The sequence below is a fragment of the Pituophis catenifer genome, unplaced genomic scaffold, assembly GCF_029215685.1.
Source record: "Pituophis catenifer annectens isolate HBS135680 unplaced genomic scaffold, rPitCat1.0.hap2 SCAF_3, whole genome shotgun sequence".
In the NCBI taxonomy this organism is placed as follows: Eukaryota; Metazoa; Chordata; class Lepidosauria; order Squamata; family Colubridae; genus Pituophis; species Pituophis catenifer.
Window position 1 is genome coordinate 73,814,155 of NW_027256883.1, and position 14,539 is coordinate 73,828,693.

General features: G+C 33.9%; 1 protein-coding gene across 2 annotated transcripts in view; it reads right to left on the reverse strand.

Annotated features, from left to right (window-relative positions):
• GMDS (GDP-mannose 4,6-dehydratase) overlaps nt 1-14,539 on the reverse strand; it is a 276,482-nt gene that overhangs the window by 74,744 nt on the left and 187,199 nt on the right. For both annotated transcript variants that reach the window (XM_070942551.1, XM_070942550.1), the window contains exon 8: nt 11,099-11,217. In XM_070942551.1, the coding sequence (XP_070798652.1) occupies nt 11,099-11,217 (119 nt within the window). The remainder of the gene's footprint in view (nt 1-11,098; nt 11,218-14,539) is intronic.

Consider the following 14,539-nt stretch of genomic DNA (forward strand, 5'->3'; position numbering starts at 1 on the left):
GATGAAACATTTAACACATATAATGACTTTACTGACATGAGGAGAGGGACATTTGGTTCTCTGATTCATAGTCAAGGTTTGTGTTAATTTTCTCCATGAACATGTCCTCACAGAAACAAACAAACAACAAACTAGATGGGTGCCTAACAATTTTTTACTAAGATTCAGTTATTTTGTGTGTTCCACTTCAGTTGTAGTATACTTTTTAAAAAATCCTAAATCCCATTTATTGAGATGTAATTATTTTAGTTTGCAGATACAAATAGCAGTGTATATCAACAAGCACATTTGACTTTCTCTGTATGTAACTCAATTAGATATTTTAGTGGTGCCAACCCATGAAAAATTGTTCTACAACAAAACTTTTAACAAGAATATCACTGATTTGGAATCAAACTGTATCTGTTTCACAGTCTATAGAAAAGTTTATTCAGAAATTATTTTAACATCAGACTAAAACCCAGACATCTGTATTCTTCTAATTGTTTTTTATTGTTTTTTTAACACAATATTTTGGTTATATTAAACAGTCTTTCAGACTTTTATTTAATATGATCCTTGTAGTGTACAATGACATTAACAATTGCCTAGAAAACCACTTCTTGAGATTTATAAAAGGTAAATTGTTGTGTAGTAGATGCACATGGTCTATTATTTTAGGCAAATCTTTTTGGCTCTTAAAATCCTTTTGCCTATTTAACATCCTGTCCTTTTAAAAAGCTGAAATGGAAAAAGCAGATGAAGAGCCCCCATATTCATGAATTACGACCAGAATGAACAAATTGTGTGCATATGTTTACATAAAGCAGAAATCCTCTCTACTTCCCCATCTTAAATTCAGAGGTTCCCATATATATTTTGACCCAGAAAACACTTCTTGCAACATCAAAGATTCCCATCTTCAACCATATGTCTTTCAGCCTCACAATAAAGATACTTGAATGGGAAACAGGAGTAAATTTTGGCTGAGCAAAGTCATTATGCATTTGGAGAGAAGCATGAAGTATCACAATATTTTAAAATAATGCGTAATCAAAACTTTGCTACAGTGAACATTCATGTATGTATGTATGTATGTATGTATGTATGTATGTATGTATGTTGAAGAATGGAAAGAAAATGAAGAAAGTCGAATTTATTCTATTTTGGTGTGTCTAACTCCTGGCCAAAGAGCTGCATGCAGCCCTGGACAGCTAGTAATGCGGCCCCACTGGGTCGTAAATATTTAACATTATTCTGTTAATTTAGTGATACTGATATACATTCACTATATTATATATTTTAGATATGGCCGAAGTCAATTCCTCTTCATTCAATGTGGCCCAAGCAAGCCAAAAGGTTGGATACTCATCTTCTATTGTGAATAGAAACAGAGGCATTTGTGTGGAAATCCTTTAATGAAGACCAGATATAACTGGTGATAATAACAGACAGCTAAGAAGAAAAAAGGACATCATAAAAATATCTGAAAGACAGTGATGAAGATGCACTGAAACTAGTATACTATAAATGCTCACTGAGTGCCGGAGAGAGCAAACTAGCCTACAAGAAAGACTAAATGAAGAATAGAAAAGAGACATGGCAAGATAAAGTATTACATGGCCAGTATATTAGATAAATAGCAGGCAAAGCAGATAATAACAAGACCTGGCAATGGCTAATAGCAGGAAAATTGAAAAAAGAGAGAGAGAGGCTAATTCTGGTACACAAGACCAAGCTTTAAAAACAAATGCATACAAAGCCAGAATTGAGAAGATAGCAACAGATAGCAAATGCTGCCTCTACAAAGAAACTGAAGAAAAAATGGACCACTTAAGTTAGCTACTGCAAGAAGATTGTGCAGGCTGACTACAAACAACGGCATGACAAAGTAGCAACAATAGTGTTTTTGCAATGTCTGCAAGAAATACCATTTGCCTGCAGGCAAGAACTGGTGGGACCACAAAGTAGACAAATAGAAAATGAAGAAGGTAAAGTGCTCTGGGACAGACAAGCACCTGCCACATAACACCCCATACTTAACAATTGCTGGTAAAAATGAGAAGCAAATCTGGATAGTGGATGTGGCAATATCTTGAGGCAGCAAAGAAGAAGAGAAAGAACTGGAGAAAATACAAAGAACTCAAATAGTAGAAGAAAAACTGTGGCAAAAAAAGCAAAGGTATGAAAAAAGTGATAGGTGCTGTGCGCAATCCCAGGACATCTGGAGCATCATTTGAACACCATCGGCATTGACAAAATCATCATTGAAAGACAGTTTTACTTGGAACAGTTGACATTTTGCAACAATACCTTTAATATTATTAAACAACCTCTGCCTATCCCAGGTCCTTGGAAGTACTCAATAAATGGATAAAAATGCCAAATCCAGTGTAAATATCTGGTTGACTGTATGACCATCCACGATAATAATAATAATTTATTAAACCATTATATCACCTGACTCTAACGACTCTGGCTGACTCACAACAATCAAACACAGAAATGACAATAAAATATTAAAAATAAAAAAGATGGCAAGCACAGTGAAGTGAGGGGTCTCTCTCTCTCTCTCGGCAAAAGCCTGAATAAGGAGCTAGGTCTTCACAGCAATTGAATTTACTTATACTTTTTCATCTGATGGCATAACAATGGAAATATTACCGATCATGTAATATTTTCAATTCACTGGTAGCAATTTAATGGTTCTGGCAGGACAAAGTAAAGAAGGTATTCAAAGCAACTGTTCAGTTGCCAAGCAATTGTAGAATGTGCTTTTGATCCATTTTCTGACTGATTGAAAGGAGACTGAATAAATATATGAAGGGCAGATCTATAAAGGACAATTAGTCCTGAAGATTCAGTGTTATCTTACATTAGGTGTTATTTGATAGAGGAAAGGTTTTTTCAATACTTTACATGTATTTATTAATCACAAACTATCCAAGACCTTCATAAATTGCGTTGCTACTGAAATGAACCCTAATTTTCCATTACTGAATTTATGTAAAAAACCAAACAAAAAATGAACAAAGGTGATTGGATAACAACAGTGGACTACTCTTTATATCCATATTCCTATATACCAACATATTCCACATTTTATCTTGGAAGACCAAATGATCTCTACTGTAGAATTCATATAGTCTAGTCATTGCCAGAAAAGGCATTAGTTTTAAAGTAGCATATTCACAGATATGCAAAGACAGTTACTTAATCACTTTTAGTTACTAAGGTCAAATAAAGGAGATTACTTTCAAGAATGCATTACAAGTGGTATTCATTAAAACAAATTATAGCTGAGTCAGGTCTTCTTTATTTTGGTCATTGACCAGCATAACAAATTATAGCTATTTTCAGTAAAACTGAATATAATTTTGAATTGTGTAAGTAACGAAATTGCTGGAGATGAGGTGAAATAAGAGGTGGAATAATCTTTTTGTCTACTTCTTAGACTGAATTGACAAAGCAGACATATTATTTTTATAGGATGTCCTGTTCCAAGTCAAAGATAACATAATTTTAAATACAGAACAAAAGCCACACGAGAGAATACTCACCCAAACAGTATCATTTAGAGAAAAGAATGCATTCACACTGATAGCAGGGTTTAAAATAAGATAAATGGAATGATGGAGGATATTTATATATGGTATAATGTGACTGATTTTTAAGTTTAAAAACACATAGTCCAGAACTATCTCATCAATTCCTGTGGGACTGCTTCTTATAGCAAGTAGACTAAACATAATACTTGAAGACTGCTCTTTGTCAAATCAATTTAAGCTTTTTAAAATGTTTTGATAGTGGCTTTATTATGCAAATATAATTTAATAACTGCACCTATTATAATGCATTTTTCATTAATTCAGTTCTTACTTAATTTCAGAGTCATTTTTTATGGTAAAGTCTAAATGCCAATTCAAATAAATGAAATATATCTCAATAGGTTCACATTTTCTGTTTCTCGCACATCTACTCTTATCACATTTGAAATAGGGATTATCATAAAATAGCAATCAATATCTTAGAGGAAAAAAGCTGTTTCAGTATGAGTGTTACTTAATGATTTTAAAACATTCTACAGGTTTAAATCTTGACTAAATTGTACTAGATTAGTTCAATATAAAGTGTGTAATAATGACTTGGATGGAAAAGCAATACAAGAAAATATTCGTAAACCAAAGTCTTAGAAATAATTGTTTGACACAAGTAAAATGTTGCATAGTTCGTTTAGGAAGTAATTTTTTTAGGCTAGCAAATTCATCACTAATTGTCAAACAGATTAGCCAGTTCACTGGAGCTTGCCTAATGCATTCACAACAATATATTAATATGCACCCCAAAGTTTTACATGAGTTTTTCCATCCCCAGAATGAATGTATTCATTTTAAAAAGAACTCTAATGGCCAATTTCCTTCCTTCCTTGTTAATATTCAGAGATGTTTAACTGGTCAGAAAGAATCAAAATAAAAGCCCAGACTTAAAAACATGCTAACATTTCAGTATCAAGATCAATCCTCAAGAAGACAATGATCACACTGCAGGCATGTTTGCATGTATTTGTAAAAAACAAAAAGATCTTTGAACCATTTTCCTATATTTTTGCTATTTGTGTGCAAATGAATTATTGATTTAAAAGCAAACATTTGATTGAAAATAAGTTAGGCCTATATGATATTCACAAGCTTTTAAATAAGAAGTAAACCAATAGTAGCAGGAAAGTATTTTTTAAAAATCCCCCAACTAAGATAATAATATATAGTTCTTTCAAAACCCCTCATGTTACCTCTGTAGAAACCTCAGTAGCAAAATGATAATACTTAAGGAAAACAAATCCTAGCAGCAACCATGATGAATTTTCATATGCAAGCCATAAATATAAATCAGTAGAGATATTGCTACTGATTTTAATTAAATAAGAATTATCCCTTGTTTAGGAACTACGTACAATAATCTGCTGTCATTTATTTATGTTTAATACTCTTCTAATTTTTAATCATTTTGTCTTCTAGTTGGAAAATAAACACTGGTAAGCAGTGAATACCAATGTCATTGTTTCGAGCCATGGGCTTAACAGTTGTTGAATAGTGTTTAGTTTACTTGCCCCTTTTGTGTAGAGTCCAGTGAGCTGGGGGAATGAGCAAATGCAAGGATATAGTAAAAAACATTGGAAGAATGTGTTTGGGCAAGCATTCTCATTTTAATTCTAGTAGCATTTGATTAGGCTATGATGAGTGAAACTAAGTAAGCAAGGTATAATAAGAAAAAAACAGTCTCTCTTCTGAGGTTCTTCAACTTTGAGGTATCTGTGGCTAGAAGTGAACAGTACCTGGGAAATTAGACCTCTTTGTTGTTGTCCCCCCCCCCACTCTTCACTAGAAAATGGTTTCTCCCATCTATACCAGCTTAGGGCCTGAGTATTTACGAGACCGCTTTCTGCCACCTATAGCCTCCCACCAGCTAGTACGCTCGCATAGAGACGGCCTCCTCAGGGTGCCATCGGCCAGACAATGAGGCGACCTGGCGACCCCCAGGGCGAGATCATTCTCTGTGGTGGCACCCGCCCTTTGGAACAACTTACCCCCAGAGATACATACGATCCCGGATCTCCAGACTTTTCGTCGGGCCCTTAAAACTCACTTATTTCATCTAGCTGGGCTGGCTTGATCCCATCTTTCGGTTTTAATTCGTAATTGATTTTATTGGGGTGTTTTTTGAAATTGTGGGCCGAAACTTTTTAATATCTTTTAAATTGTTTTAAATTTTGTATGCTATGTTTTTACCTTGGCTGTTCACCGCCCTGAGTCCTGTTGGAGAAGGGCGGTATAAAAATCAAATCAAATCAAATAAATAAATAAATAAAATACCAGTTCTCGGGGAAACCAGCAGAGTATTGAAGGTGAAATAATAGCTTCACCCTGCCTCTGGCCAAACACCAAAGGGAAACAAACAAACAAAAAACCCTTGGTTATGATCTGAGGCCAATTATAAGGGCTCAGGTCAATTCAGGATTTTAACAAAGTCAACCTTGTTAAAGATACCAAAAGTAGATTCTACACATAGCACACTTTTTAAAAAGATAAAATGATTTTAAAAATCCCAACACAATTCTAACTATAAAACTTCCAACTTTGCATAGGTAACTCCTTATTCAGCCAGTTCCCCCAGCAAATGCACCCAAAATCTGACACTGTCCCTCAGTGGTCAAGAGACATTCTCTGGGCATATCAGGCTGGCTTATTTTGTAAAGGGCCAGCTACTTTCCACTCCAGCAAGGATTTCAACAATGAAATTGTCTCAACAAGTTGTTAGCCCAATACTTTTGTTTATTTGTTTGTTTGTTTGACTTAACTCCATATTGAGTTGAACTGGGCAGTTTAGAACATGATATATCCTGACTGTGTCTGGACAGCTACATAAAATTCTGAAAACAGGCAATTTAACATCTTCTCCATTCTCATGGTCAGATTATTTTTCACTTGAGATTTAGAATTTCAGCGGGTTTTCTTTGCAAGGAAATCTGTGAAAATAGTCCCTTTTCAGAAAAATGAATTGTGAATGGAAGAATCGGATTACTCATTTGAAATAGCTAGTATTATAGTACATTATAAAGCGAACACTTGCCTTTTTCTTTCTTGCGATTTTTTTTCCAGAACTCTATATATATTTAAAAAAATTGTAATCTGTGTTTTTCAAAACAGTTTGGCCATACTGGCGGAAAAAATGAAATTTCTCTGAAGAATAAGACACCCACAATAATTTCAGGGAAAGGCAATACAGACTAATATGATTGTGACAATGTATTCATTGCTTTTTGGTGTAAATCTCAACCCTTCAAGCAATGCATAATTTTACTGTGGAATTATATGCAGAATTATAATAAAAAAGCATTCATAAATCTTTCCAAGACCTGATTAGGCTTATCCTTCCTTTTTTCACAGCATCCATTAAAACCTCTTGTATATTACAGTGGTTTGAGGCTATTCTTATAGTCCTGCTCTTATTTAATAAGATTAATGACAGAAAATTAGTCAAGACAAGTGTTTGCCTGTTTGGTTTATCCTTCTGGGGTTAAATTAGAGGGGGAAAATGTTCTTCTGTCATGTTATTTAATTAGTAATAGGTAGAAAGAATTTTTTCAAAAATGTTTTACTTGTATACTGAAATTATTTGTAGCTCAAAGGCCTTCTTGTCACTGCAAAGAACTAAATTGGAATTTGTCTGACTCTTATTCACAATTTTCTTTGGCATTAGCAGTGTTAAAATATTCAATTATACTTCAGAAACTAAAGGTCTAACTCTTAGAACTGTTTATCTGTCACTTGTCAAAGTTATTTTTTTCAGACTAATACAATGAAAGTCATCTAAGAAGATAGACTGCTGAGTCTGATGTTGAGAAAGTACTTTACAAATCAATAACATGGTTAATTCCTTTATTTTATTTTATTCTTCATTTAAAAGCATAATTATTATGCTCTATCAGGATTTTAAAGTTAAAATGACATGTAATTTATAGGTAATTCTCATTTAGTGACTGCCTCATATAGCAGCCATTCACAGTTACAAAGGTGATGACAAAATAACTTTGTGACCAATCCTCACATTTATGATCTTAGTAAATCTGTAAAGCCAAAGAAAGCTGAAGTAAGGTCAAATAGTTGTGGTTTCACTTAGTGACTGCTTTGCTTAACAAATAAGTTGATAGTCCTTATTGTGGGATTGTGAATGATCGATGTATGGTGCAGTCACTAAATGAGGAATATCTGTATTCAAAACTGGTTTTCACTTCCCAAAGCAGTAAATAGGTGGATGGATAGAATTTTATTCATCTGTAACTATGTGATTAGCTTTATGCAAATAAATTGCTTATTTCTAGATTAGGATAAGAGAGATGGAACAAGGAAACAAACCTTTCTTCACATCTTCATTGTTCTATTATACACTGTTGTAAGCACAAAATACTTAATATTTGTGTTACCATCCAAAGATGCCTCCCAGGAGCACAACTTTATTGGCTTTTGGTCTATATATAAATGTTTACATTCCACCAACATATGAAGAGCCAGTCGTTCTAGTTACAGATAGTCATCAACTTACAACCATTTGCTTAGTGACTGTTCAAAGTTACAATGGCACTGAAAAAAATAACTGTAGCACTTACAACCATTGCAGCACGTGATAAAAATTTGGGCAGTTGACAATTAGCGTATATTTATGATGACTGCAATATCCTGGGGTCATGTGATCACGTTGGCGACCTTCCCAGCTATCGTCCAACAAGGAAAGTCAAAAGGGGAAGCCAGATTCACTTAACAACCATGTTACTAAGAACTCCAAGTGATTTGCTTAACAACCATGGCAGAAAAGGTTATAAAATTGGGCGTGACTCACTTAACAACTACCTTGCTTAAAATGGAAATTTGGATCTCAATTGTGGTTATAAGTCAAGGACTCATGTCTCTGCATCCGGTTTCCACATTGATAAGAAAATTGGATGCAGCATGAAGACATCTGTATTGTAAAATGCTTATAATTACCTCTTACAAATAAGCTACTTTAACTCCCCAATCTCAAATATGTTTCACGTATGGACATGCATTTGTATGTTCTTTTTTCTATACTTAAGAGAGTTAATTAATTTGGCTCACTTTTATTTTTAATTGAATCCTATATCCAATCCATCTCTGTCTTACATCAATTTGGATAATTTATTGTTCACTGAAAGATATTTTCATTTCAGGTGCTAGGTATTAAAAACAAATTAGTTAATGGTGAAAAGAAATTAGCAATGTAAGTTTTTCTAATCATGCTAACATTAGGTATAGTTGAACTAAATTCCAATAGTAAGCAAACATACAGCCCGTGCTTTCTATGTTTTTCATAACATAGTCTAGTGTATAATAATGAACATAAAATAATGGCTTATTTGTTTTCCTTTCCCCAATCTCTTCCTCAGTTAGAAAACTTCTTGTTATGTTTATCAAGAGAAATAATAATAACCATTAAGTATGAGCGACTTAAAACAACTGCATTTAGTGATCTTGGTTTGTCTCAATAAAGCAAAACTTACACAAACCACAATTTTACCTAGATGTGGCAAGATGAAAATGGAAACAAAAGCTTTAAAATTTTGGGCATGGCAGTAACAGAAAAGGAGAAAGGAAGAAAATATGATATTGTGGTTCAGGCACATTGTATTAAATGTATCAGTGATTTTCAGAGTTCCATATTAGTATCATGGGAAAAAGTATTCCTCTTCCTTCTTTTTTCTAATTGAGTTTGACTTGCTTATGCATGGACACCAGAAAAGACACAGAAACAAGAAAATAGTAAGTATAATAAACCAAAATATAAACCACAGAAAGTATTCACAAAGTGAGCCTAATTTTATTATCTGAGTTAGAGAAATATTTCACTTTTGCAATAAAACCACTGTATATAGAATATGCAGTATAAATTATGCTTTATGCCTCAACATTTTTATGGCTAAATAGGATGGCAATTACTGGGGGTGGGGGGGAAGAGTGAGATTAGTTGACATTACTATGGACATTGAAAATTCAAGTAAACCGAGTGGTACTGTTTACTATTCTGGGTGGTTAAAATTGGATTTGGGGAACTAGAGAAGTGAAAAATAATATGCCTATATAAACAATAATTTTACTTTCATAATTAATTTACTATGATATAGTACAATCCCAAAACAATTATATAGATACTATCCTGTTTCCCTGAAAATAAAACATCCCCTGATAATAAGTCCAATCGGGCTTTTGAGCACATGCGCTAAAATAACCCCCCCCCAATAAGTCCTCCCTGTAAATAAGCCCTCCCCAAAAATATTTAAACGCATGCGCAGCCGGTCCCCGCCATTTCCTCTGGTTAGGGTTAGGGGGCCAGAGCTGGAAATCAGGTAAGACGGCAAGGGGAGCCCCGTCTTGCTCAACACGCCCCAAAATAATAAGACCTCCCTGAAAATAAGGCCAAGCACTTATTTCAGGGTTCAAAAAAATATAAGACAGGGTTTTATTTTCAGGGAAACATGGTATATAAGAGTATGAAGTAGTAAATTAACTTAACCATACTCTGGCATACTTTCTTATTACTGTCTCATAATTTGTACATTCACTGATAACTTTTTTTTATTATTGAGTACCAAATTTTACCAGGAAGGATACTAGATAGCTGCCTCAAAACTGTCACTCTCTTCTTTTTATTCCAAATCTAGACCTGAATAATTTCACCACATTAGTTTTTTTTTTTAATTTTTTTTCTTTATTTTTTTTTTATTTGATTTATATGCCGCCCTTCTCCGGAGACTCAGGGTGGCTTACAATGCATTAAGCAACAGCCTTCATACTTTTGTATATTTATACAAAGTCAGTTTATTGCCCCCACAAACTGGGTCCTCAATTTACCTACCTTAGAAAGGATGGAAGGCTGAGTCAACCTTGAGCCTGGGGAGATTTGAACTAGCAGTAATTGCAGGCAGCTGAATGATAATATTAATTTGTTTGTTTGTTAATGATAATATTAATTTGTTTAAGTTACTTTGGGTATCTTTTTATACAAGAGTAGAATACAAATTCAAACAATGTTAATAAATGTGAAATATTCTGTAGAGCTTGTTTTGCCTTCTTGTTTCTCTTTGGAAGTTCAAAGCATACTGCATTTAAAGAACAGAACCTGCTCTCTAGCTATATTCCTTTTTTAGTACATCTGTCAGAGTTTTAGTTTTGTCTAAAAAAGCCTGGCAGAAGCTGTCATTTGGATTAATCTAGATTAGCATAAAGTTTCTTACTGACAATTAACATTGACACACATTTCAAACTTTCAGAAAGGGATCATTTTAAAACCAAATAAACACTACATGTAATTTTATAATGATCCATTAGTATATGGTTTATACATGTTTTGAGATTAGGCAGAATTTTCATTTCTTAGTAAGGAAATGATATATCTTCAAACCAGAGAGATGTTTAATTGATATTCAAATTTTATAAACATCAGATCGAGAAAACATGTATCAAAAAATGCCATAAAGTTACAATCAAATAAATGGACATGAATGAATAATCATCACGCAGCATCATTGTCATTTCGTGCCTTTACTTACACAATAGTTTTACCAATGTTCTGAAATGCCTTCTCCACAAATTCTCGGACACTGTGGACCTCACCAGTAGCTATTACAAAATCCTCTGGTTCATCCATCTGCAACATTAGCCACATTGCCTGTGGAAAGAAAAGTAAATTCTGATTAGTCACCAGGATAGAAATCAGGAATCTGTGAGTTCTAGTCTGGCCTTAGCTATGAAAAACTGGCTGGGTGATTTATTCTCATTTATTCTTTCTCAGCCAAACTCACCTCGCAGAGTTGTTTTTGTGCGGGAAACTGGAGGAAAGAAGGGTATTAGGTATATTCGCCACTTGAGTTATTTATAAAAAAAAAAAATCAAACGGGATATAAATAAAATAAAATAAAATAAAATAAATAAATTTTCTTAATCTTCTTTGGCACTTTATATTGTAAAACAGCCAAATTTGATTCTAATTGAGAGGTTCAGGTCCTTTCCTTGACAACAACAGGGAAGTGGCTTCTAGGATTTTTTTCCCTTTAATCTTCAGTTTAATATCTTACCTGCACACTTATATTATTCCATTTTGGAATAAGCAATGATATACAAAGCAAAAAAAAAGAAGTAAAAAATAGTAAGCAAAGAAATTAAGATATGTTGTTGTTTTTAACCATTTTGTCATGTCCAACTCTTGGTGACTTTATAGGCAAGTGCTCTCCATGCTACCCTATCAAGCACAGCTTCTTTCAACTGTTTTATGTTCAACTTTGATTCAGATTTGATGTTATCAAGCCAGCGTGTTCTTTGCTTGCCCTTCTTCTTTCTCCACTAACCATTCTTAGAATTATTGCCTTCTCCAATGAATTTGTAAGCATAACATGGCCAAATTAAATCAGACGTAGTCTTATTTATTTATTAAGGTATATAGATTTCCATTTTTATATTCTCTACCCAACAATCTGGAATCTAGATTCTCTTAGTTTAACAAACATACAACACACTCATTCTTACATTTCATTTGGTAATCCATGGTCTTTTAACCTTATTCTTTCTGCATTCTATATGCAGTAATTATTATAAAGGCCCATTATGGATTTAGCTTAATGTGGCTTTCATATATAGAGGTGGTGTAGATTAGTTTACCAATAGTTTTACCTATGTTTTTTTATCCAAAAGGTGCTTTTCTAAAAGGCAACTGGACTTTCTTGGTTTTGTTTCCCATGAAAATGTTTCACTTCTCAGTCAAGAAGCTTCTTCAGTTCTGATTCTTGGATGAGAAACAAAATATTTTCAAGGAAAGAAAAAAGCCCCCAAGAAAGACCAGTTGCCTTTTGGAAAAGCACCTTTGGGACAACCATGACCTGGAGGATTGAGAATCTCCATAGACACTGCGTTTGTATCAGGGGTGAAATCCAGCAGGTTCTGACAGGTTCTGGAGAACCAGTAATGGAAATTTTGAGCAGTTTGGAGAACCAGTAGCGGAAATTTTGAGTAGTTCTGAGAACCGGCAAATACCACCTCTGGATGCCCCAGATTGGAGTGGGAATGGAGATTTTGCACTATCCTTCCCCCAGGAGTGGGGTGGGAATGGAGATTTTGCAGTATCCTTCCCCTGCCATGCCCACCAAGCCATATCCACCAAGTCACACCATGCCCACCAAACCACGCCCACAGAATCGGTAGTAAAAAAAATTGGATTTCACCACTGGTTTGTATCCATAAGCCAACTACAATTCATGAGTTTTGGGACAACAGATAAATTTCATGAATGAACAAATCATAACATTCTTGCTAAAGTAAGATCGCTTTTGCCATAAAATATCTAATATGTCCCAAACTCAAAACCCGATTTTACTCAAGATTTCGTGTGCTCTTCTAAGCAAGTTAGAATCTTTAGCCTGCATCTCACCAATGAAGAGGTAATGTATTGATACACAGTCTGTATTTGCGAAATATTATTTAGTTTATATTAGAGGAAGAAATAACTGAGTTTTTTTTATTTTTTCACAAGCTATATGTCTCACTGCAATATAAGAACACTTATCTGTATTATATATTTAATCTATCCCAAATTTACCACCAATAGACATGTAAAGATAAAAGTGGGATGCTGCTTTTAATCATTCTGGAAAACCAAAAGGTTATCCATAAGTATATTCAACTGTTTTCAGGAATTACTGTTTGTTTATTTTCTACCAACAGTGCTAGTTGCCCTTATAATCTGGGATGTAACGAAGTAGACAAACTGTGAGCAGAACAGATGGTAATGTTCCAGGGACAAATATACCATTTGTTATGGACAAATGGACCATCAGAATGGTGCCTTCTAAGTGTACTGAAAATCAAAACAGCTTGATGTGGCCTCTAACTGCTAAACAACAGAAATTCTTCATTCTATTCGATTTTTTTTTGTTCTTCCAATGGCATTTCCCTTTGCATACTTTTTACATACAGTTGGTATGCAGTTTAGGGACACTTATGGATCACTTTGTCCAAATAGTGTGGAATTTCTTTCATCAATTATGACTTATAATTATCCATTTCAATTACTAAGAATAAAAGTCATTGTTATAGTTATATACATGGTAGATAGATGATAGTTTTACTACATTCTATGCTGTTCAATGTACTGTGTAAAATGCTGGTCTATGAATACAAATAAATACATGAAAATGTAAATCTGTGATCTGTAGGTTAGATGACTTAAAACTTTCATTTTACACATCTTAAATGCTGCCGAGATGTGATTGCCGCTGTTTCATCTCATGAAGTGCAATGCAATATTTGGATCTTTGTGTTTTAATGGATGTCACATTGCTTTCATGCTCAATAGGCTCTTCTCTTGGATAATATCCTATGTGAATGCCATGAAAGCTGCTACAGTTTTGGGGGTAGGTTAAAAATATTTTTATCTTAAGTAAAATAAGATTGATCTTGCTTAATTACACATTGTGTTTGGGAAATTTTAGTAGCCAAATGCATGCTTGAATTATTTAGGAAATTTAAAAAGTAAAGACATAAATCTGATATTGTTTTGCCTACAATGTTAATATAGTTTAACTGAAATTTTTAAAAAAGATGCATTATAAAGGACAATAGATGGACAACCATATCCAGGTTTTAAATAAATCAACGCAAATATCCATTATAAGGCACATACAGCTTCACTTATTTTACTTAGCTGGACCTGTTGGTATAAATGTGGTTTCAGTACTAAACAGTTAACACAGAGAAAACAAAGAAGAGAAATAATATCAATGAATATCTTCAGCATCCCACAGTAGGTTAGTAACTGAGCCAGGAACAGAACTTCAGGTTTCTAGACTCCCAGTCTAGTACTCAATCAACCAGACCACACCGCTACATATCTGGAAAAAAACTTATTGCTGCTAAGTCCATTCAAAATGAATGAAATATTTTTAATCCCTTTGTGAAAGAAACAGAGAGCTACCTGTAAAGTTGAATTCCTTTTTAATAAA